The 24,800-nt window shown below is 42.2% G+C and overlaps 1 protein-coding gene across 1 annotated transcript in view; it reads right to left on the bottom strand.

Annotated features, from left to right (window-relative positions):
- The window catches only part of TMEM132B (transmembrane protein 132B), a 383,545-nt gene that overhangs the window by 79,558 nt on the left and 279,187 nt on the right, over nucleotides 1-24,800 (bottom strand). Inside the window, exon 4 of the mRNA XM_061142113.1 lies at nucleotides 3,642-3,828. Within this exon, the coding sequence (XP_060998096.1) occupies nucleotides 3,642-3,828 (187 nt within the window). The remainder of the gene's footprint in view (nucleotides 1-3,641; nucleotides 3,829-24,800) is intronic.

Genomic DNA, 24,800 nt, shown 5'->3' with positions numbered 1-24,800 from the left:
CTAAGTGTCAGAGGCAGGATCTGAACCCAGATCCAGAGGCTGTGTTCTAACCACTGCGTTGCTTGACACTGAGTGCCCCTCAGGTCTGAGTGTGCCATCCACTCAGATCAGTTTGAAGCTCTGTTGCCTGTGAAACAGGGATTAAGAAGTCTGAGTTGTCGCTGAAGAAAAGGAGCCCAGGGTCCCTGCCCATTATGACTGTCACCGATATCCTTCTGGTCCATGTCCAAGATGGGCGTGGAGCCTGGGGAGTCTTTTCAAAGGGAAACTTGTGCCACAAACACACACACCCACAAACCCAGCTCCACAACACAACTAGGTGTGCACCTTGTGGCAACTTATTTATTATTATTGTTCCTCAGTTTCCTTATCCACATGATGGGATAATAGTACACTTATAAGATTGCTGTCTAATGAATTAATACATCTAATAGGTCAATAACTTTCCCCGCAAATATATCTGCGTCCTGATCCCAGAACCTGTAAATATGTGACTTTACAAGACGAAGGGGCTTTGAAGACTCCATTGAGGTAAGGATCCTGAGATGGGGAGAGTGTTCTGCATTGTCCAGGTGGTCCATTGTAATCAGTCCTTATAAGAGGGAGGCAGCAGGGTCTGAGTCAGAGAAAGAGATGTATGATGGAAGCAGAGGTCAGAGTGATGTGCGCTAAGTACCGTGGGCACCTCCAGAAGCTGGAAAGGGCAAAGGACAAATCCCTAGAGCTTCCAAAATAATGCAGCTCTGCTGACACCTTGATTTTGTCCTGCAGACCCATCTCAGACTTCTGACCTCCAGAATTGTAAGATACATTTGTCTTGTTTAAAGCCACTCTGGGCTTTCCAGGTAGCACTACTGGCAAAGAACCCGACTGCCAGTGCAGGAGACATAAGAGATGTGGGTTTAATCCCTGAGTGGGGAACGTTCCTGGAGGAGGGCTCGGCAACCCACTCCAGTATTCTTCCCTGGGAAATCTCATGGACAGAGGAGCCTGGCAGGTTACAGTCCATGAGGTCGCAAAGAGTCACACAGGATTGAAACGACTTGGCACGCATGCACGCAAAGCCAGTCTGTTAATGGTAATTTGCTATAGCAGCAAGAGAAGACTAATATAGACACTGAGAACTAGACACTGGAAGACCCATGAAATGTCATCTGTTACTTCCAAGGCCTGGAAAAGCTGCCCCTGGCTTCCTCTCCAAGCTCATCTCTCTCCAGTGCCTTTCCCCAGCTGTCTGCATCCCAGCAGCTTGGCCTTCTTTCAGTCCCTCAACTTAAACAAGCTTATTTCCATTTGAAGATGCACACTGTTCCCTCTATCTGCAGTGCTCTTCCTCCACAGCCTTCTATAGCTGGTTCCTCTTGTCAGTTAGTTCTCAGAGCAAACATCAGATCCTTAGACAGATGTTTTCTTGATCACTTGACACTGTCCACTCCCATCCCTGTCTCTTTATTCTATGACCCAGCATAAATTTCTCCATAGCATGCATCTGGTGGTGGTCAGGCATCCACATGCACCACATGCACCACATGCATCTGCAGTGGTCAAATGTACTTGTTTCTTGTACTCTGAACTCTCTTCTCCTAGAATGCAAGGACCCAGAGAGCTGAGACTGTGTGTATCTGTTCATCACCATTCACCAGAACACAGAGTAGACACATGAATATTGTTTGCAATAGAGAAGTATTTGTGCCCAAGCCTTGGCATAAAGTTTTAGGTCAATTTGGCTAAAAAGGAGTCTGATTATCTCTTGCTTTTTCCTAGCCTGAACCTCTGTGTCCAGCTGCCTAGAAACTCATCAAGTGTGTTCATTTTTGATTCCAACCTTTTTGAAAGATAACTTTTTTTTAAATCTGCATGAGTTGAGCTGGGCTTTTTAGTTTTAAGAACTATAGTAGAATGGTGGGCTGCAGCCCTAAACGCCAAGCCACCCCTGGAAAGAAATCTCTAAGCTCAGAGCTGGGTAATTGGACAGAAAACCAGAGAGAAGTGAAAGACAGTGAGAGACATATTGGGGAGCTGGGGGTGGGGGAGAAAAGAAAAAACTCATGCTTTCATAAAGAAAAGAAGAGAAGGGAAGGGAAAGCGGAGGCAGGCAGGATAGGGAAGCAGAAGGGAAGGGAAAGAGGCACAGTTAGCATTTCCCCAGGTGACTGCCCTCAAACAAAATGCAGATCACTGCTGATGCAGATCATCCCCATCTATCTAGCCTTCAAGAACTAGATGATCCCAGTAGCTCAGATTACAGCATGGGATTCAGTCCTTCATTCAACAAATACTAAGTGTCCCAGGCATTGTTCTAGGTACTGGGGACCCAGCTGTGGACAAAACTGACCAGAAGCCTACAGTCATGGGTCTCTCCTTCTGGGGAGGAAGATAGATGATAAATCCTAAATCTCAAACACTGATAATATCTATGAAGAAGATCCATGAGGGTGAGGATGTGGACAGAGGGTGATGAGCAAGGGGACAGAGAGCCAGTTTGGTCACTGTGGTCGGGGATGGTATCTCTCTATCGGTTGAACCAAAGAGAAGGAATCAGATGTGGGGAGATGGGGCAAGCATGTTTTGGAGGAGAGAGAAGAGTCAAGAACACAGATATGGGAGTTGCAGAGTTAATTGTAGGATACAGGGTTTTATCTGCAAGGATCTCACCCCTGGTACCCAACTTGAGTATGGATGATAGAAGCACCCCCAGAATGTCCTGAATCACTGAGTGTGGACCCTCTCTCTTTGGTTCTAGACAGGAAGGTCAAAGCAGTGCAGAATGCATTTAAACAGTTCCAGTGTGGGGAAGGGTATTAGGAATATGGTGCTCCTGGGGTTTATTCCTGGGACACACCAGCACCATCCTTTAAGGTTCTGGAACCTTGTCCATGACCTTGTTCTCAGATGTGGCCCCTGAGCCTGGTCATGAATGGAGCTTTGGCCAAGCTCAGAGGAGAAAGCTGGTCACCCACAGGCCAGAAACAGAAACATAGCTGGTTTCATGGACTCTGGGACCCTATCCAGGTTCAGCTGGTCAGTTCCCAACAAGGCTCTTTCTGTCCATATACATTTTAGAGTTTTCCAATCCCTAAGCTACGTGGCAACTCTCAGGGCAATTGACCAGCCACTGTCAACTGGTCACTCAGCATAGACTCAGAGCAGCTGTTCCCATCACACATGCCTGATGGATTTCAACGCAACCATCTTCTCTCAGGAGCACTTGGTCCTGAGATGGATACAGGATGAGACAAAAAAAAAGAAAAAGAAACACAGGTTCTCCAGGACATGGTTCAACAGCATTCACAAAGGAAAGGGATTTATGCAGCAAACTTTGAATAGTTTTTAAGGAGGCATTAAAGGCAAGCGGGTAAATAAAATATAATTTAAGTGCATTTCCCTTGTTCAAACAGCTTCATCTGGTGCATAGAAAACAGCAGATTACAAAATGCTCATTTTTTTAATATTAAAAAAGTACTCAGGGAATTCCCTGGCAGTTCAGTTGTTAGGATTTGGGGCTTTCACTGCTGGGAAGCCACTGCTGGGTTTGATCACTGGTGGGGGAACTAAGATCCCACAAATTACACGGCAAGGCAAAAAAAAAGGCCTTAAAGAAAACATCTTTGTGACACTGATTCTGCAGCCTGACATCTCACCATTGCAAGTGGGACGATGCCCACAAAGGAGGTCTGGCTGACAAAGATCTCGGAGATGACCAGCTCCCTCGGGGCGTCCTCCACAGGGTACTCCACCTGCCAGGTGATCTGCTGGGCGCCGGACAGGCCACTGCTGTTGTCAACTCCGAAGTCCACTTGCAAGATCTCGTAGAAGGAGCCATTTGTTCTGGAAAACAAACACACATGGTAAAGTGCAGTTTAAAACTGAGATTCAGCAGAATGTCAAGCACGAGATGCCTTGCCACATTCCTCTTTGTCAAACTGAAGAAGGATCGCCAAGTTCAACAAGTCACACAGCAGTGTCGATAGAGCCTGATTCACAGGCTGCCACAGATGACCCACACCTCAGAGTGGATGCACCATCCGTCTTCAGGGCTCTGTGGAAAGCTGACCGTCCTTCCCCGAGGGAGCAGATCAGACCGCGCCACATCTCTGGGCACTGTCACAGCTCTGTCCTCCCCAGCCCCGCGTGTGCCTCCACCATGATCCAAGGGCCACACACAGGACGTGGCCAAACCCTTCATCCAGGGCCACCATCACTCCAGCCCTGAGACGTAGCCTGGATCTGGCTGCTTCTATTGCTACTTACCTGTGTGTCTGTGGACCTGTGGTTCAAACTCTGAGCTTTAGAATTTGGGAAGAACATCGGTGACTACATGGACTTGTGGGAGCATAATGAGACCAATCTTGGGAAAGGACCCCACAACATGCACGGTTTGTGATATCAACTATAAGCCACACAGTAAGGGACCATGGTGGACTCTTCATGTCCACCTGAAATGGGATGGGATGGGATGTAATATAAGAAATCCCCACCTGCCTTCCTTCACGGAGTTACAACATGGTACATATATTTGGAGGAGGGGGAGAAAGTGGACAGGGCACACAAAAGTGAAAAGGAGAAGTGCCATTCTCAGCACCTTTCGACACAGGGAGAGCCTCTCATCGCTGACATGAACTCGTAAATTATAGGCTGACTCCTGTCCTGACAGGAGAAGTTACTGAACAGAAAGTTAAAAAGCCACCCAGCATGGGATTCGTGACTTTCTTCCATAAGTCTGTGTCTATCATCCTGAATCTAGCTGTACCTGGATCCAAGGAATGTTAACAGCAAGTGTGACTGATTCATAGCTCCTAAAACCTCAGTCACTCAGGTGTAGAGATTCTTGCCTAGCAGAATCTCCTATCACGGACAGCTCCCTCCCACTGAAAACTTTAGGAGGGGAGAAAACCACAGTATTGACAAAATAGCTATCGTAAATTTGTCCTTTAAATCTTCCCTCTAGCTCCTTGTAAGAAAGACAAATATCATATGAAATTGTTATACATGGAATCTAAAAAAAAAAAAGGTAAAAATGAACTTGTTTACAAAAACAGAAATAGAGTCACAGATACATAATAGAAAACAATCTTATGGTTACCATGGGAAAAAGGGAGAGGAGAGGAGGAATAAATCGGGTGATTAGGATTGACATATACTCACTATTATATATAAAATGGATAACTAATAAGAACCTACTGTATGGCACAGGGAACTTCACTCAATACTCTGTAATGACCTGTATGGGAAACAATCTAAAAAACAGTGGATATATGTATAACAGATTCTCTTTGCTGTATACCTGAAACTATTGTAAATCAGCTGTTTTGGTGTTCAGTCACTAAGTCATGTCTGACTCTTTGCAACCCTATGGACTGCAGCACTCCAGGCATCCCTATCCTTCATTATCTCCCAGAGTTGGCTCAGACTCATGTCCATTGAGTTGGTAATGCCATCAATCAACCGTCTCATCCTATGTCACCCCCTTCTCCTCTAGAGTCCTCAGGGTCTTTTCATCAGGGTCTTTTCCAATGAGTCAGCTATAACCCAATAAATTCACTTTATCCCAATAAAATTTTTTTAATTGTGGAAAATTTCTTACATGGGGGGAAATAAAAATTAAGTAATGTCTATAACCTGACTTACTTACAAAATTACACTTAGAATTAAACTGAAGCACCATTTTTTTGAAAAGTGGATATACATGACACTGACCTGTCTGATGTGGAATTCTACCCCAAATAGCACTACATTAGAATTAGTCATGCCTGACATTTTTTCCACTTAGCCAAGGGTTTAAGAAACTCTCTGCTATCACTGTGTGTGACAGAGCGGCCATTTAAATTGAAGTATAAACGTATCAGGGCTTTCCTGGTGGCTCAAACAGTAAAGAATCTGCCTGCAATGAAGGTGATGTGGCCGGGTTCAACCCCTGAGTCAGGAAGACCCCCTGGAGAAGGGGATGGCTACCCACTCCAGGATTCTTGCCTGGAGAATCCCATGGTTAGAGAAACTTGGCAGGCTACCGTCCACAGGGTCGCAAAGAGTCAAACACAACTGAGCAACTAGCACACACACATAAGTGTATTAACGTTACACTGCCAGGGAGTCCCAGCTGGCTGGTTGTGGGTAAATCATCAAGTATCTATTTGCACACGTTGTTTTCCACGGGGAAGGGAATATGTGTTGGACAAAGGACTGGCCTCAGGAGAGGATGGGAGTGGGCTCACATGGGAACCCCCTAACAGGTGCTCCCCTGTTTACTGGGGCACTGCCAGAGGGACTTCAGAATCTAAGGGACCTGGGCACTCAGTTCTTGGCTTCAGTCACCCCCCCTTCCCAGCCGCCACACTCCAGCCTAAAGTCACCTCTCTGATCACCGGGATGCTCCACTTATCGGTCAAGTCTCCTCCTGCAAGAGATGCTCGGCCTTATCAGATCAGATCCTTGATTTCTCTCTGGGCTCCTCTGTGCTTGTAACCAGATCTAAGGAGCTGCTTCTAATGCCTCCTGGGTCTCAGCATTCAGTAAACCTCAGAAAAACTACTGCCAAGAAAGTGAAAATCCAGCACTAGAAGAAAACGAACATAACTCTCTCTGTTGCCAGCAGTTTAATCCAGCTAAATCCACACTCTGGCCTTGGGGTACCAAAGTAACCAGTCTTTGGGCAAAGGGGGTAGGGTCTGTATGGGAGGGCTGCCCCCCTTCACTGTGCTGTCCCCCTGCAGACCAGCTATACGAACCTGCCTAAGTCCAGGTTAACACGAATGGATTGACAATCCAGTCAGTCATTTCACACACAGATTTTTAAGTCATTTCCCTGAAACCAAAGGAGAAGGGTCTTTTACTTTCAGGCAGCTGGCATGCCTGGTAATAAGTCCATTGCTATGGAAATGGGTTTATAACTATTAATTTTACCTGCTCCTGATCTACTCTTTTTTTTTTTTCTGATCTATTCTTGATAAGCCTTTCCATTTAGGAAAGTGCTCCACGAGTCTCTCAATTTAATAATTAGCCACTGCCTTTGGGGAATTGGGATCAGCGAGATATTCATTAGATAATTTTCTTTTACCTGGGGTGGAGGTGTGTTTGTGTGTGTGTTGTGTGTGTGTTTGGAGGGGTCAAGCAGGAACACTGCTTGGCTGCTTCTCCCCTCTAGCTAGAACACAGCCTCCTCCCAAAAGGACTTGCTTCACAGAAGTTCTATTTCCCGTGGAAACTTGTCCTTTGATAGAAGTTTAAGCCTCCTCCGTGGGACCATGGGACCCCTGAGGTGAGGCTGAGACACCTTTTAAGTGCACAGTATGGCTGCAGCTCAGCCGTGCCAGCAAGAAAGAAGGGGAGGAGAGATGGGAGCAGGGGAGAGAGACGGGACCCAGAGCAGCAGCTGGTCCCCAGGAACCACATCCAGCACTGTCTCAGCAGATCCCTCGTGATGACAGTAATGGTTGTTTTGCAGAAGGAGGTAGGATGACGGGAGGCGATAGGAGGACAGGGAGGGAAAGAGAGAGAAAGAGAAAGAAAGAAGAAAAGAAGGAAAGAGTGTTTGAAAGCCTGAACTGTTCTCCAGCACGTTGGACCATTTACTTAAATTATTTTTCTCCCTACAAATTTCTAGATAATTCTGAGCTACTGGGCTGAGATGCTTTTGCCACATGAGTTCTTTCTAGAAATGGGGCAAAAGGCTGTCTCTGGTCTCAGGGCTTCTGTTTTTTCTTATGAATCTATTTCTAGGCATTATTTTAAAAGCTGACCAAAAAAGCAAGGGAAATACTGAACAATGATCACATTGAACAAATGCCCCAGGATAAGCCTGATGGTTATTCAACGTAAATACGAGACTAAAGCCTGACTTCCTCTCTTGGCTGTTCATGTCACCTGCACAACAGTGCACCTGTACTCTGCTGTTCTGACTATGGCAGCGGGCATGGTGCCCGGAAAATGGTAGGAGTTCCCAACATATGTGTTTAATTCTCTGAACACACTCAAAAGACCCAGTAGGATACCCTGTAAATAGGGGGCGGGGGGCAGTTAATTTGCATTCTAAAGTTACCAGTCAGCTGGGTTCTGAGACGCATGTTCCTGCCTGCCCAGTAAGTATATTTATATACTCTGCTTTGAGAAGATGTATCTGTCTTCACTACCAGAATGTAATCTTTAAAAAAAAAGACTTTTATTTTTAGAGTAATTTTAGGTTCACAGCAAAATTGAGGAGAAGGTATGAAAGTTTTCCCCATCTACTTCCTCCACCTATACATGCAGCCTCCTCCATTAAAAACATCCTCCATCAGATGGTACATTTGTTACAGTGAATCTACATGGATACATCATTATCACCCAAAGTGCACAGTTTACATCACAGTTCCCTCCTGGTTTTGTATATTCTATGAGTTTGAACAAATGTATAATGAAAAGTATTCATCATTACGGTCTCATACAGAGTATTTTCACTGGTATAAACATCCTTTGATCTCTGCCTATTCATCACTCCCTCCCCAAATCCTGGTCACCACTGATCTTTTCATTGTCTCCATAGTTGTGCCTTTTCCAGAATGTCATAGACTTGGAATCGTATAGTATGTATCCATTTCAGATTGGCTTCTTTCACTGAATAATATGCATGTAAGCTTCTTCCCTGTTTTTTCATGACTTGATAGCTCATTTCAGCACTGAATAATATCATAATACCTGATTATGTGGATGGACCACAGTTTATTTATTAATTCACCCACTGAAGGACATCTTGGTTGCTTCTAATTCTTGGCAATTATGAACAAAGCTGCTATAAATATCCATGCACAGGTTTTTGTGTAGGCATAAGTTTTTAATATGTTTAGGTAAATACCAAGGAGTGCAACTGCTAAATTTTCTAAACATAAGTTCTCAAAGGTCAAAACCTATCATAACACCATGGTCACTACAATCCCTGGCATTTTCATTATTCAGTGACATTTATTAAGCACTGAATATGTGTCAGCCATGGAGAATTCACTGATAGACAAAATAGATGAGATTCCTCTCTTAACAGTCAAGTAAATAAACAAATAAGGTGAGCCCATGTCATGATAAATGCCATCCTAAAAATAAGATAGAAGAATGAAGTTTCTTTTTAAAAAGTTAAATACTAAAAAAAAAAAAAGTTAAATACTTATTTTTCAATTTAAAAAAAATTTACATTTATACCACATGACCCAGCAATTCTACTTCTAGGTGTATACCCCAAAGAAATGAAAACACTAATTCAAAAAGATACATGCACCACAATGCTCAAAGCAGCATTATTTACAATTGCCAATATGAAAGCAACCTAAGTATCATCAATAGATGACTGGATAAAGGAGGAATAAAATGGAATACTACTCAGCCATAAAAAAGAATGAAAATGCCATTTGCAGCAACATGAATGGATCAAGAGATTATCATACTAAGTGAAGTAACTCAGACAGAGAAAGACAAACATATGCCATCACTTACATCTGGAATCTAAAAAATACAACAAACTAGTGAATATAATAAAAATGAAATACCTAGACTCATGGATCTAGAGAACAAACTAGTGAGTACCAGTGGGAAGAGGGCAGAGGGGAGGGGCAATATACGGTAGAAGAGGAAGAAGGACAAAGTATTCTGTATAAAATAAGTTATACGAATTTACTGAAGAGTACAGGGAATATAGCCAATACTTATAATAACTATAAATGAAGTATAACCTTCAAACATTGGGAATCACTTTAGTGTATACCTGTAACATATTGTGCATCAACAAAGCTTCATTTAAAAAATAAAACATAAAATGTTAGTTTTCATTTTAAAATAGAATATAAATTAAAACAGGAGACAATGAAAAGTGTGTCCAGGGAATGCCTCTGTAAGGAGCTGACATTTGAGCTGAAACCTTAAGGATGCTTAACAGATCTTTAGCAAATGTTTGCTGAATAAATGAATAAATCTATTTTAAGCTTTAAAAAAAATCATGGGAAACATTTATCCCAGAATCATCAGCATGAACACAAGGTGCTAACTGAAAAAGAGCATCCTTCAAGCCTTTGTTCAAATATTCAGATTTTTCTGTAACAGCTTATAGAAGAACCAGAAGAAACTTTCTGGCCAGTTGAATACAACCCAGAGACTCTTCTGACCATCCCACTAAAAATGTCATCCTCCTTTCCTGCGATTTTGATCCCATTATCCTGCTCTAAATTTCCCACAGCTTTCACTTTATAACCTGTAAGTTATTCATTTGTTACGTTGCTTCTCTCTCTCTCTCTCACACACACACACACACACACACATGAACACAAACAACAGGAAAGTAGGGATTTCCGCCCGTTTTGCTCACGACTGCGTCACCAGCCCTTAGAACACAGCCTGGGGCAGAGCTGTGCGCGCTTAGCTGCTCGGTCATATCCGACTCTTTGGAACCCTTTGGACTGTTAGCCTTTCAGGCTCCTCTGCCCATGGGATTGTTCAGGCAGGAATACTGGAGCGGTTTGCCATTTTCCTCCTTTGGGGGATCTTCCTGACCTAGGGATTGAACCTGAATCTCCTGTGTCTCCTGCAATGGAGGCAGATTCTTTATCCACTGAGCCATTGGGGAACCCTGGGGCATAGTTGGTGCTCATTAAATATCTGTTGATGGAATCTCTAAGTATCAAACACCAGTTTGAGCAAGACCTCAGAGAAGAAAGTGTGCTTAGGAAAACCAGAGAGGCTGTGATACGGTCTTTAGAGGAGAGAAATTGGCAGGTCAGGGAAGGCTTCCTCGTAGAGGTAGCCTCTTCAAATATTGACTCAGTCCAATATTTGAAGAATGGGCTCAAACAACAGGCAACTGCTACAGCCCACTGCTCAGGGTCCTTCATCACACCCTCTTTTCCCTCCAGACTTCCTTCCCACTGTGACTCCCCCTCCCCCAACATCAGTCATCCCAGAGAGGAAGGGGGCAAATCCCTGCTCACCAAACCCATCAATAGGGCAGAGGGTCTTTAGTTCATCTCTCTGCCTGTCACTCAGCCCTTTTCATCATGACCTCATGGTTGGCTCTCAGAATCTAGCATGAATAAATCATATCTTTCTGCAATTTCACAAAATTCAGGCATTGCCCCCGCATTTCTGCTCTCTCCAAAGAACTTGATGTGGAAAAAATGTTTCAGGTTGACAAATCAGGGTAGCTAGCAGGCAAATGTCTAAAAATATTTTAAAGCCCCTCATTTAGAGCAGGGACTTTTGGACTCAAAACCTTCTCTCCTCATTGGTTTAATTTCAAGACTTCTCCTTACATTGCTATCTAGAATCTTGAAAAAATCCTAAGACTGTGTCACCTGGGAATAGACCAAGAACAGGGGTTCTTTTATTACATTTCTAGCTGACTAGGAAAGTTAAATAGGAAACCCAGAGGTGTGGTACCTGGGTGCATGTGGTCAGGGCCGTATTTATTGACCACCTCCACTGTTGTGTTTTCATGAAATTTGACTTGGTTGCTAATGTTTTTCAAGGCAGAATATTCCCACCAAAGAACTGGTATTTTTGGTCTCTTGGAAAAATTGGAAGCATAGACAACATTGTCCCACATTCCGATGTGGCAATCATCAACTAGAACAGCAAGATGCTGTTCACACAAAGTGGATCAAAGACCTAAGAGCTAAATTTATAAAAAGTCTTAGGAGAAAACATTGGCAATAATCTCCGTGACTTTGGTTGAGGCAGTGGTTTCTCAGATAAAACACCAAAAACACAAACACACAAACACAGAAGAAGAAACAATTTAAAACTTTAGTGCTTCAAATTCTATCAGTAAAATCAAGACATTGTATAGAATGGAGGAAATATTTGCAAATCAGATATCTAATAAATAATCATTATCCAGAATTATCCAGAATATATAAAGAGTTTTTACAACTCAACAATTTAAAAAGCAACAATAACAGCAATTAAAATGAGGCAAAGTATTTGAATAGATGTTTTTCCAAAGAAGATGTAAAATGGCCAATAACCACATGAAAAGATGCTTGATATCATTATCCATTAAGGAACTGCAGATCAAAACCACAGTGAAATCCCACGTTAAACTATTAGGATGGCTGCAGTCTTTTTTTTTTTTTTAAAAAGGCAGACAAGGGAGGAGGGATAAATTGGGAGATTGGGATGGACATATACACACTACTACATATAAAATAGATTACTAATAAGGACTTACTGTATAACGCAGAAAACTCTACTTAACACTCTGTACAGTCTATAAAAGAATCTAAAAAAGGGAAAATGTTTATGTGTAACTACTTTGCTTTGCTGTGTACCTGAAACTGACACCACTGTAAATCAACTATAAACCAATAAAATTTTTTTTAAAGAAGACAAAAATATGTGGGCAACAATGTGAAGAAATTGTAAACCACATGCATTGCTGGTGAAAATATAAAATGGTACAGCTAATTTGAATAGTATCTTTGCAGTTCCTCAAAAATTTAAACATAGCATTACCACATGCGCTGGCAAGTTCACCCCTAGGTATATATATAAATCTATGCAAGAGAAATGAAAACGTGTATTCACATAAAAAGTTGTACACAAGCTGTCCCTGGTGGCTCAGTGGTAAAGAATCTGCCAGTGCAGGAGACACAGGTTAGATCCCTGACCCAGGAAAATCCCATTTGCCTCGGAGCAACCAAAGCCCGTGTGCCAAAACTATTGAGCCTGTGAGCTGCAGCTACTGAAGGCTGTGTGCCTAGAGCCCGCACTCAGCAACAAGAGAAGACACAGCAATGAGAAGCGTGTGCACCGCAACTAGAGACTAGCCCCCTCCTCACCACAACTAGAGAAAGCCCTCACACAGCAACAAAGACCCAGCATAGCCAAAAATAAATCAATAAATTTTTTTCTTTAATTTTGCACAAATATTGATTGTAGCACTATTTTTGATAATGATATGCAACATTTATCATGGAAAAAGCTCCAAAGTCTTCAATTAGCTAAACATGAACTGTCTTTTAGTGAGCTGTCTTACTGTAGGTTTTCTACATTCCAGGAACTATGCTAGGAACTTGAACTTCAGTACATCATGCAAACCTCACAGCAATGCCATGAGGAGGATACTATCATTAACAATCTTGAGTCATTTCTGCTCCGGTTGCTGAAGGGGCCACTCCACTCAGCAACCCTTGGTAAGGTCAGCAGAGATCAGCTAGGCACCAAGAAAGAGAAGCATTTTCCGTCCTTATCAACCTGGACTGTCCCTTTGCTTTCTCCCTCCCCTCCCTCTCTCTCTCTCCTCTTGGGTCTTCCTTCCTTTCCTCTCTTTCTCAGTCTTCATTCTTTTCCCTTTCTCTTTATCCTTCTTGCAGGTAAGTCAGTCTGAGCCATAATGCCCTTCAGAAACACAAAAGTTGCAAAATTAATACCAAAGTTGACTTCACTTCTCTCCACAGTAGGTTTTCTTCTTATAGTTTAATGTCAGGGAATACTTCATTTGGCATCATGGAACACAGCCTTCCTCTCTTCCGTCTTTTCTCAGTGTCTTTGTCTCTCTCTTCTATGATGAGCAAATTTCAATGTTAGGCCAGACTGTACCATTAGCTATGGATTATTTTTTCATTTGAATATGATTTCAATATACATTTATGAGCCTCTAATAAACGTTCTAAGAACAGTGCGGGCTTCTGTTCACTGGCGGGGCCACAGTACAAACCAAATAATATCGTTTCCCCCACAGGCCTTATAAATTTTGTTCAACTCTTCCTATGAATTCAGATAAGTTTTGAGAAGAAAGGAGCATCTAACAAAACACATTAACCCAGACTAGGGGATTTAAGGAACTTGTTCTTTTTGAACTCAGATCTAGTGAAGGAATTGAGAGGAGTTTTCCAAACAGCAGGGAAAAAATGTTTGCATTTTCTATACCTGCAGCCTCTCTTTTAAAGTATATATTTATCTAATCTTTCTGCTCTCACAGGTTGCAAGCTAGATCTTTAAAACTGGTGAGAATATACATGAAACATACCAGCAATTCTATTCCTATTCCCCCCTCAATCTACAGCTCTAAAATTGGAACTACTTAACTGTGTAGGTTAAACACAAAGATGCACGTGTGCTCACAGACACACAAATAAAATAATGGAGCTATGTAAAAGGAAGAAGAAAAGGATTAACTGAACTATCAGGGTATGTAGCATTACTTTTTAATTGAAGTATAACTGATTCACAATATTGTGTTAGTTTCAGATTTATAGCAAAGCAATTCAGTTACATATTTTTTCCGATTCTTTTCCATTATAGTTTATCACAGAATACTGAATATAATTCCCTGTGCTGTACAGTAAATCATTGTTGCTTACCTGGAAAACAATCTGAAATGTGTGTGTATGAATGTCTGAATCACTTTGTTATATACCTGAAACTAATACAATATTGTAAATCAACTAAACTTCAATTAAAAAAAAAAAGAAAGCTACCATTGTCCAACTCTCCCAGTTTATTCTCCTTCTGTCAAATCTCCAGTTCATTTTTCTGCAGTAAATACTCACAGAAACTCTTTTTTTTTTTTTTTTAATTTATTTTTTATTAGTTGGAGGCTAATTACTTCACAACATTTCAGTGGGTCTTGTCATACATTGACATGAATCAGCCATAGATCTACACGTACTCCCCATCCCGATCCCCCCTCCCACCTCCCTCTCCACCCAACCCCCCTGGGTCCTCCCAGTGCACCAGGCCCGAGCACCCGTCTCATGCATCCCACCTGGGCTGGTGATCTGCCCCACCATAGATAGTATATATGCAGTTCTTTTGAAATATCCCACCCTCACATTCTCCCACAGAGTTCAAAAGTCTGTTCTGTATTTCTGTGTCTCTTTTTTTGTTTTGCATATAGGGTTATTGTTACCATCTTTCTAAATTCCATATATATGTGTTAGTATGCTGTAATATTCTTTATCTTTCTGGCTTACTTCACTCTGTATAAGGGGCTCCAGTTTCATGCATCTCATTTGGACTGGTTCAAATGAATTCTTTTTAATGGCTGAGTAATATTCCATGGTGTATATGTACCACAGCTTCCTTATCCATTCATCTGCTGATGGGCATCTAGGTTGCTTCCATGTCCTGGCTATTATAAACAGTGCTGCAATGAACATTGGGGTGCACGTGTCTCTTTCAGATCTGGTTTCCTCAGTGTGTATGCCCAGAAGTGGGATTGCTGGGTCATATGGCAGTTCTATTTCCAGTTTTTTAAGAAATCTCCACACTGTTTTCCATAGTGGTTGTACTAGTTTGCATTCCCACCAACAGTGTAAGAGGGTTCCCTTTTCTCCACACCCTCTGCAGCATTTATTGCTTGTAGACTTTTGGATAGCAGCCATCCTGACTGGAGTATAATGGTACCTCATTGTGGTTTTGATTTGCATTTCTCTAATAATGAGTGATGTTGAGCATCTTTTCATGTGTTTGTTAGCCATCTGTATGTCTTCTTTGGAGAAATGTCTGTTTAGTTCTTTGGCCCATTTTTTGATTGGGTCATTTATTTTTCTGGAATTGAGCTTCAGGAGTTGCTTGTATATTTTTGAGATTAATCCTTTGTCTGTTTCTTCATTTGCTATTATTTTCTCCCAATCTGAGGGCTGTCTTTTCACCTTACTTATAGTTTCCTTTGTAGTGCAAAAGCTTTTAAGTTTCATTAGGTCCCATTTGTTTAGTTTTGCTTTTATTTCCAATATTCTGGGAGGTGGGTCATAGAGGATCTTGCTGTGGTTTATGTCAGAGAGTGTTTTGCCTATGTTCTCCTCTAGGAGTTTTATAGTTTCTGGTCTTACATTTAGATATTTAATCCATTTTGAGTTTATTTTTGTGTATGGTGTTAGAAAGTGTTCTAGTTTCATTCTTTTACAAGTGGTTGACCAGTTTTCCCAGCACCACTTGTTAAAGAGGTTGTCTTTTTTCCATTGAATATCCTTGCCTCCTTTGTCAAAGATAAGGTGTCCATAGGTTCGTGGATTTATCTCTGGGCTTTCTATTCTGTTCCATTGATCTATATTTCTGTCTTTGTGCCAGTACCATACTGTCTTGATGACTGTGGCTTTGTAGTAGAGTCTGAAGTCAGGCAGGTTGATTCCTCCAGTTCCATTCTTCTTTCTCAAGATTACTTTGGCTATTCGAGGTTTTTTGTATTTCCATGCAAATTGTGAAATTCTTTGGTCTAGTTCTGTGAAAAATACCGTTGGTAGCTTGATAGGGATTGCATTGAATCTATAGATTGCTTTGGGTAGAATAGCCATTTTGACAATATTGATTCTTCCAATCCCTGAACACGGTATGTTTCTCCATCTGTTTGTGTCCTCTTTGATTTCTTTCATCAGTGTTTTATAGTTTTCTATGTATAGGTCTTTTGTTTCTTTAGGTAGATATACTCCTAAGTATTTTATTCTTTTTGTTGCAATGGTGAATGGTATTGTTTCCTTAATTTCTCTTTCTGTTTTTTCATTGTTAGTATATAGGAATGCAAGGGATTTCTGTGTGTTAATTTTATATCCTGCAACTTTACTATATTCATTGATTAGCTCTAGTAATTTTCTGGTAGAGTCTTTAGGGTTTTCTATGTAGAGGATCATGTCATCTGCAAACAGTGAGAGTTTCACTTCTTCTTTTCCTATCTGGATTCCTTTTACTTCTTTTTCTGCTCTGATTACTGTGGCCAAAACTTCCAACACTATGTTGAATAGTAGTGGTGAGAGTGGGCACCCTTGTCTTGTTCCTGATTTCAGGGGAAATGCTTTCAATTTTTCACCATTGAGGGTGATGCTTGCTGTGGGTTTGTCATATATAGCTTTTATTATGTTGAGGTATGTTCCTTCTACTCCTGCTTTTTGGAGAGTTTTAATCATAAATGAGTGTTGAATTTTGTCAAAGGCTTTCTCTGCATCTATTGAGATAATCATATGGTTTTTATCTTTCGTTAATGTGGTGTATAACATTGATTGATTTGCGGATATTAAAGAATCCTTGCATTCCTGGGATAAAGCCCACTTGGTCATGGTGTATGATTTTTTTAATATGTTGTTGGATTCTGTTTGCTAGAATTTTGTTAAGGATTTTTGCATCTATGTTCATCAGTGATATTGGCCTGTAGTTTTCTTTTTTTGTGGCATCTTTGTCTGGTTTTGGAATTAGGGTGATGGTGGCCTCATAGAATGAGTTTGGAAGCTTACCATCATCTGCAATTTTCTGGAAGAGTTTGAGTAAGATAGGTGTTAGCTCTTCTCTAAATTTTTGGTAGAATTCAGCTGTGAAGCCATCTGGTCCTGGGCTTTTGTTTGCTGGAAGATTTTTGATGACAGTTTCGATTTCCTTGCTTGTGATGGGTCTGTTAAGATCTTCTATTTCTTCCTGGTTCAGTTTTGGAAAGTTATACTTTTCTAAGAATTTGTCCATTTCATCCAAGTTGTCCATTTTATTGGCATAGAGCTGCTGGTAGTAGTCTCTTATGATCCTTTGTATTTCAGTGTTGTCTGTTGTGATCTCTCCATTTTCATTTCTAATTTTGTTAATTTGGTTCTTCTCTCTTTGTTTCTTAATGAGTCTTGCTAATGGTTTGTCAATTTTGTTTATTTTTTCAAAAAACCAGCTTTTAGCTTTGTTGATTTTTGCTATGGTCTCCTTAGTTTCTTTTGCATTTATTTCTGCCCTGATTTTTAAGATTTCTTTCCTTCTGCTAACCCTGGGGTTCTTCATTTCTTCCTTCTCTAACTGCTTTAGGTGTAGAGTTAGGTTATTTATTTGGTTTTTTTCTTGTTTCTTGATGTAAGCCTGTAATGCCATGAACCTTCCGCTTAGCACTGCTTTTACAGTGTCCCATAGGTTTTGGGTTGTTGTGTTTTCATTTTCATTCATTTCTATACATATTTTGATTTCTTTTTTGATTTCTTCTATGATTTGTTGGTTATTCAGAAGCGTGTTATTTAGCCTCCATATGTTTGAATTTTTAACAATTTTTTTCCTGTAATTGAGATCTAATCTTACTGCACTGTGGTCAGAAAAGATGACTGGAATGATTTCAATTTTTTTGAATTTTCCACGACCAGATTTATGGCCCAGGATGTGATCTATTCTGGAGAAGGTTCTGTGTGCACTTGAGAAAAAGGTGAAGTTGATTGTTTTGGGGTCCCAGAAACTCTTTATCTAACTCACACCAGCTCATGATCAGTCCACCAACCCACTGCCCTATTTTCCAAACACAGAAAAAAATGATATTAAATTCCTCTTGTTTTTTCCATTTTTAAATATTTCAAAGCACCTCACAGAGTGGTGTAAGTGACCTTATTTTTGCTTACCAACAACTTCCCAGAGTGGAAAACAATAAATCTTGATAATGAGCAAACAGTGCAGGCACCTCCACTCTCTCAGCTGCCAGATCCTGGACCATTTCTCACACTAACAACTCACCCTCACTTCCAGCTTATTTGATTTTATCAGCATCACTGTGACAAGCCCGGAGACAGCAAAGACAATTGCCACAATTAATTTTTCCCCCTCTGCCTCTGTCCTTCTGACAACATCCCAAAAACCCTTGCAGGAAGCGACAGCCCAGAAATCATCTCCCACCGACTCCCCAAATACGGCTCCTCAGAGTCCTCTCTCCGTTTCTTCCTGTTACCAACTTTGAGCAACATTCTCGTCATGTGCAATGACTCGTGGAATCCAGTGCTGTTTGGTTTTTTCCCAATTTTTATTTTATAAAGGAGTAGAGTTGATTAACAATGCTGAGTTACCTGCAGGTGTATGGCAAAGTGATTCGGTTTCACATATACATGTAACTATTCTGCTTCAAAATCTTTTCCCACTTAGGTTGTTGCAGAATACTGAGTAGAGTTCCCCGTGCTGTACAGTAGGAGCTTGTTGGCTATCTATTTTAAATAAAGTAGTATGTACCTGTCAAATCCAAACTCCTAATTTATCCCCTTCCCCCCATCTTTCCCCTTTGGTAACTATATGTTTGATTTTAGATTCCACACATAAGCAATATCATATAGCATTTGTCTTTCTCTGTCTGACTGACTTCCCTTAGCATGATCATCTCTAAGTCTATCCATGTTTCTGCAAATGGCACAAAGTTACTTGTTCCCTCATTGGTCCTCCAGGGAGATAGTGTGGGCATCTGTGAGCCTGAACATGAATGACTCCTTGCCTCGTTTTTACATCAACAGAGCACTTTTTGTCCTCTGTTCTGCCTCTAGAACGTTTGATCTCTGACCCACAGAAGAGGAGGACTCTGGTCATTCTCTCCCTGACAATGAAGCACTCACTCAAGGAAGTGAGTTTGGAAGCAGTCCCAGAGTCCTGCCTGATCATGGTCATCACCCAGAACCATCCTCCGGTGAGTACAGAGGGGAAGGAGTGAGCTACGTTCAAGAATCAGGAACAGGGCAGCCATGGCTGAGGGCAGTCAGCAGGTACAAATAGAGCCTCCGGAATCCACCAGGAGTCTGACTCCAGGGGCCGCACTGGAGGGAAAGTAAACATCACATTCCCTCAATCATTCATGCTGGTACGTTTATGAAGAGGACCATGTCCCTGACTCTACGCCAGGCTCACTGGCTATATATACAAGCAGAGTCCCACACAAAACTCTAATTATCTTTCAAAGAGTCTGCTTCTCAGTGAAAGCCTTTCTCCTGTCATGTGGCACCGGATTTCTCTGCACCTAGACTGGAAAGGGCCTCATTAAAAGCAGAATCTTCTGCTGCCTAACGGGCAGGTTGGCTCCTCCAAGAAGAGCAGCTGTTAATGAGGCCGGGGTCCCTGGGTCACACCCGGAGCCTGCTGGTGAGCTGGGCTCCTCCACGTTGCTCTGGAGGGCACCCATAAGTCCAGTACACTGCAGGCCACCCTGGTCACCAGGGGCCAGCTGACAGCTGCAATCAGAGCCAATTTATCCCCAGTCCTGGTGTATTCCCTGCTGAAAAACGGAAGTAGCATCCTGCCCAAAGGATGACACTGGGCTCCCCATGAAGGCGACTGTGACAGTCAGATGATTGGAGATGTGTTCGTGGCCAAACCAGCAAAGATCAGGCCAGAGACAAGCTGCCTGCAGAACGCTAGATCAGAAGAAAGCTCACATTCCACCCACAGCATCACTTAGAGACCACAGACATTGTTTGTAAATACTAGGAGGACTCACGTCTCTCAGAGGGGTGGAGTCAGAAGGCACAAGAATCATGAGGTTTACAGACATAGAGAACAGACTGGTGGCTGCCAACAGGCGGTGGGGGGAGGAGGTTGGGGAGGGACGGATTGGGGGGTTGGGACTAGCAGATGCAAACTGTTATATAAACAACAAGATCCTATTGTGTAGCACAAGGAACTATATTCAATATCCTGTGACAACATAGAGGACAATCACCAGCCCAGGCTGGATGCATGAGACAAGTGCTCGGGCCTGGGGCACTGGGAAGACCCAGAGGAATCAGGTAGAGAGGGAGGTGGGAGGGGGGATCGGGATGGGGAATACATGTAAATCCATGGCTGATTCATGTCAATGTATGACAAAAACCACTACAATATTGTAAAGTAATTAGCCTCCAACTAATAAAAATAAATGAAAAAAAAAAAAGTGTGGACACTGAGGGGGAGAGAGGGGGAGGGGGATGAATTGGGAGATTGGGATTAACATGTACACACTACTATGTATAAAGTAGATAACTAATGAGAACCTACTGTACAGCATGTGGGGGAAAAGGAAGGTACACTCTGTTTGTAGGACATGTATTAAGTTAACCTTAAAAAGGTATTCCAATGCACATTAGGTGCAGACAAATACTGTTTGATTCTACTTGTAAGAAATACCTAGAAGAGTCAAATTCATGCAGTCAGAAAGTACACTGGTAGATGTCAGGGGCCAGGGGCTAGCAGGGAGGGAGGGGGAATGGGGAGATGGTATTTAAAGATGACAGAGTTTCAGATTAGGAAGGTGAAAAATTTGGGAGATGGATGATGGTAAGAGTTGTACACCAATGTGAATGTAGTTAGTGCCACTGAACCGTACAGTTAAATATGGTCAAAATAGTATGTCTTATATCATGTGGCTTTTAATACAAAAAAAAAAAAAACCCATTTAAAAATATCTTGTAATAAACCATAATGAAAAAAGAATATATATATATATGTATGTATGTATTACTGAATCAGTTTGTTATAAGCAGAAGTTAATGCATTGTAAGTCAACTATACTTTAATGAAGTAAGTTTTTAAAGGGAATCCAACCTATAGCCTGGACTTGTCTCTCAAATTCCAGACTCTTACTGAACCCCCTTTCAGCAGCTTCAGTTAGGGATCTAAAAAGCATCTCAAACTTGACACTGAACTCCTGCCCTTCCCAAGCCCAAACCACCCCCACCATGTGCTCTTCCCCATCAAAGACAAGGCCATCCATCCTTCCAGTTACTCAGGGCAAAGCCTTGGTCATCCCAAGCACTCCCTCTTCCTTAGTCGCCCAATCTGGGCTGTTCAGAGAGCCTGTCACTTCTATCTGGGAAATATATTTTTAAAATACCTTCACTTTATCATGCCTACTATACCCACAATGGCCCAAGCCATTGTCCCTTCTTGCCTGGTTATTATCACCTCCTAAATGATTTGCTTCCTCCCTCACCCCCAGCCCTCCACTCTGGTCTCTCTACATAGCAGCCGGCATACTCCAGTTAAACCAGAAGTCAGATACATTCACTATTAAAAATCCTTAAGGAATTCTTATCTCATTAGCATAAAAGCCCATCTCCTTGCAAGCATCTATAAAGCTTTATACAACCCGACTCCCCAGCCTCAATGCCCATTATCCTCGTGAATATCTCTGCTACCATCATCCCCTCAGGCACTCTGTCTGAGCCACACTGGTCCCTCACTGTTCCTCCAGCACTAGGCATGCTGCTGCCTTGAGGTCTTCCCTCTGCCTCTCCCTTCTACTGGACCCTCTTCCCTGTGACGTCTGTAGAGCTTACCCCTCACCTTCAGACCTTGCCTCAAAAGCTGCCTTTTAGGGGACCCTTCTGAAAGACCCATGCCCTACATGGGCCAGCCCTCTCCCCCTCCCCTGCTGTTTCTAACCATCAGACATACTCTATTTACATACTTTTGCTGTGGACTGTCTCTGTCTCTTAGATTGTAAACTCAGTGGGTGCAGGGACTTTTCTCCATGTTTCCTGCAATACCTAAGAAAGTACCTGGCCCAGAGGTACTCCATAAATTTGTCATGAATGAATGAATGAACTGTGACCCTCAGAGTCCATGCTTCAACCGTACACTTCTTTGGCTTCCTCAGAATGTAATATCTGGATCTTTGGGAATTTCCCTGGTGGTTCCAGTGGCTAAGAATCCGCCTTCCAGTGCAGACGATGCAGGTCGAGGAACTAAGATCCCATATGCCTTGGGCAACTAAGCCTGTGTGCCACAACAAAGAACCAAATAAATAAACAAATATTTTTTAAAATCTGGATGCTTGTGTGGGAGGCCCTCCAGCCCATCCCTGGCTGGGTCCATCCATGTGTCACTCATTCTTACTCTTTTCCAATGTACACATTCATCTTGGGCATCTTCATAACAGAATCAAGAAAGACTGGACTTTCTGAGTTTCAGCTTTCCTGACTAGGGCCTTCCATCAATCTATAACTCATAAAATAGGAAATTCACACAGCGTTGCTCTCTGTGACCAAGTGTCTGCTTCTTTTGGTCACTCCCTACATTCTTCGGGTAGCTGGATACTTTCTGCAGAGTTTATAGGTGTCAACTGTGAGACTATTAGTATGATACCGACTTCTCAGCCATGACTGGACATGGAATCACCAGTGTTACTTTTTTTTCATTGTGGTGAGAACATTTAACCGGAATCTACCTTCATCACAAATTTTATGTGTACAATACAGTACTGTTAACTATGGGTGATGCTGCACAGAAGAACTGTAGAACTTACTCACCTTGCATCCGATGCAAATGTTTTGAAGGCAGGTACTGTTACAATGGACTTAATAATATGTAAGGATCATAAGGACCACATTTCCAAGGAGCATCACAAATGATAATGATTACCAGTTTCATCTAAGAAGGTAAAATATCTACTTCAGGTTCTAGCATTCTTAAAGCAAATGGCAGCTCCAAATACCCTGAAATTATTTCAAAATCACAAGAGCAAACCAAAAAATTAAAGACAGGGACTTCCCTGGTGGTCCAGTGGTCAAGACACTGAACTCCCAGTGCAGGGGGTCTGGGATCAATCTCTGGTCAGAAAACTAGATCCCACGTGCCAAAACTAAGAGCCTGCATGCCACAACTAAGACAGAAAGCAGCCAAATTAAATAAATAAGACAAGCCAGACAGACAGACAAACAGACACTCCGGGGTGTTCAAAAACAAACCCAAACAGAATCTCTACCCTCATTAACCTTGAAACTGAGTAGAGTTAAGAGAATTCTACAAATAGATTGACATTCAGAATGCCATTTGGGTCAAAAATCAGATTAGAATTCCTGTAACCTTCAATTTACCTGGCAGCTTTTCAATAAATGTCAGCTGGGCAGAAATCCAATGGAAGTGATTTGCAGGCCCCTGTAATTCCCACGGTGTGTAAATCTCCGTAAGTGAGGAGCTCTCCTTCAGGAAACAAGAATTCTCCTGTCGCTGATTAATTAAAACCCAATGATCCCATCACGTCTCCTACTTGGCCCATTGTATTAATTACAACAGCCTCAAAAATCTTTCTTATAGGCCAATTACTCTATAGTAATTAGCTCTTAAGTCAACCACAATTAGAAAGGATTATGTGCATGTAATTTCTTCCACTTCTCCTTTAATAAATATATGTATTCAAGCACTCCTGAAATTCTTTACATAGAATTGATCTTAACCTGTTGTATTTTAAGAAGGACTAATTTGATCCAGAAGAGTCAGTATGAACCAGAATCCTGCATGAAGTAAAACAAAAAAAGTGGTTAAAAGTTGAAATTTTTTATTTTTTGGTCTCTCAAGGATGTTTGTATACCCTGTTATGCATGCATGCTCAGTCATGTCAGACTCTTTGAGACCCTGTGGACTGCAGTCCTCCAGGCTCCTCTGTCCATGGGATTTTCCAGGCACAAATACTGGAGTGGGTTGCCATTTCCTCCTCCAGGAGATCTTCCTGACCCAGGGATCGAACCCAAGTCTCTTGTGTCTTCTGCATTGGAAGGCAGATTCTTTACCACTGCACTACCTGGGAAGCCTCATAACCCATTACAGAATACAAAAATAAGATGGTCTGAGACAAGGGAAGACCTCCATGTACGGGTTCCAGGGATGAGGACTTTGAGTTCATGTGGGTTCACGTACCAGCACCTTGATCTTGCCCAGTGCTCACACTACATCAGTCTCCTTTCCCACCTCTGCATGTTCTCAAGGATTGAAAACTACTCCAGATAATGATGAGATCCGATGGAAATCAGCACAGGTCAAACCCTCAGAGGAAGACGACCTCTAATTGGCCTGAGACTGGGATGAAAGGTGACACCTGTTGCGGTGGCTGAGCCAGGCTGCACTAATGAGCTGCTCTGCGGCCGCGCGATGGCCATTCAGCCAGCTGACCTCTGGCATCCTGTATGTGTCCCCGCGCGCCGTCCACCACCGGAGCAGGGCACACCCGCTCTGGGAGGCAGAGCACAGCTGGGTGAAAGGCTAGCCTCAGAAGCTTCAAGGTCAGTGTCTGCAAAGTCAGTTTCTTTGAAAACTCCACCCAGTCTAAAGCCACGGTTTGCTCTCTCTGGTGTACACCAACTGATTTCACTCTCCCGAGAAATGCTAGGAGTCTGGGG

Source organism: Dama dama, chromosome 5 (genome assembly GCF_033118175.1).
Source record: "Dama dama isolate Ldn47 chromosome 5, ASM3311817v1, whole genome shotgun sequence".
Taxonomy (NCBI): Eukaryota; Metazoa; Chordata; class Mammalia; order Artiodactyla; family Cervidae; genus Dama; species Dama dama.
Note: the sequence above shows the minus strand (reverse complement) of the source record. Positions and strands in the feature narration are given on the sequence as shown.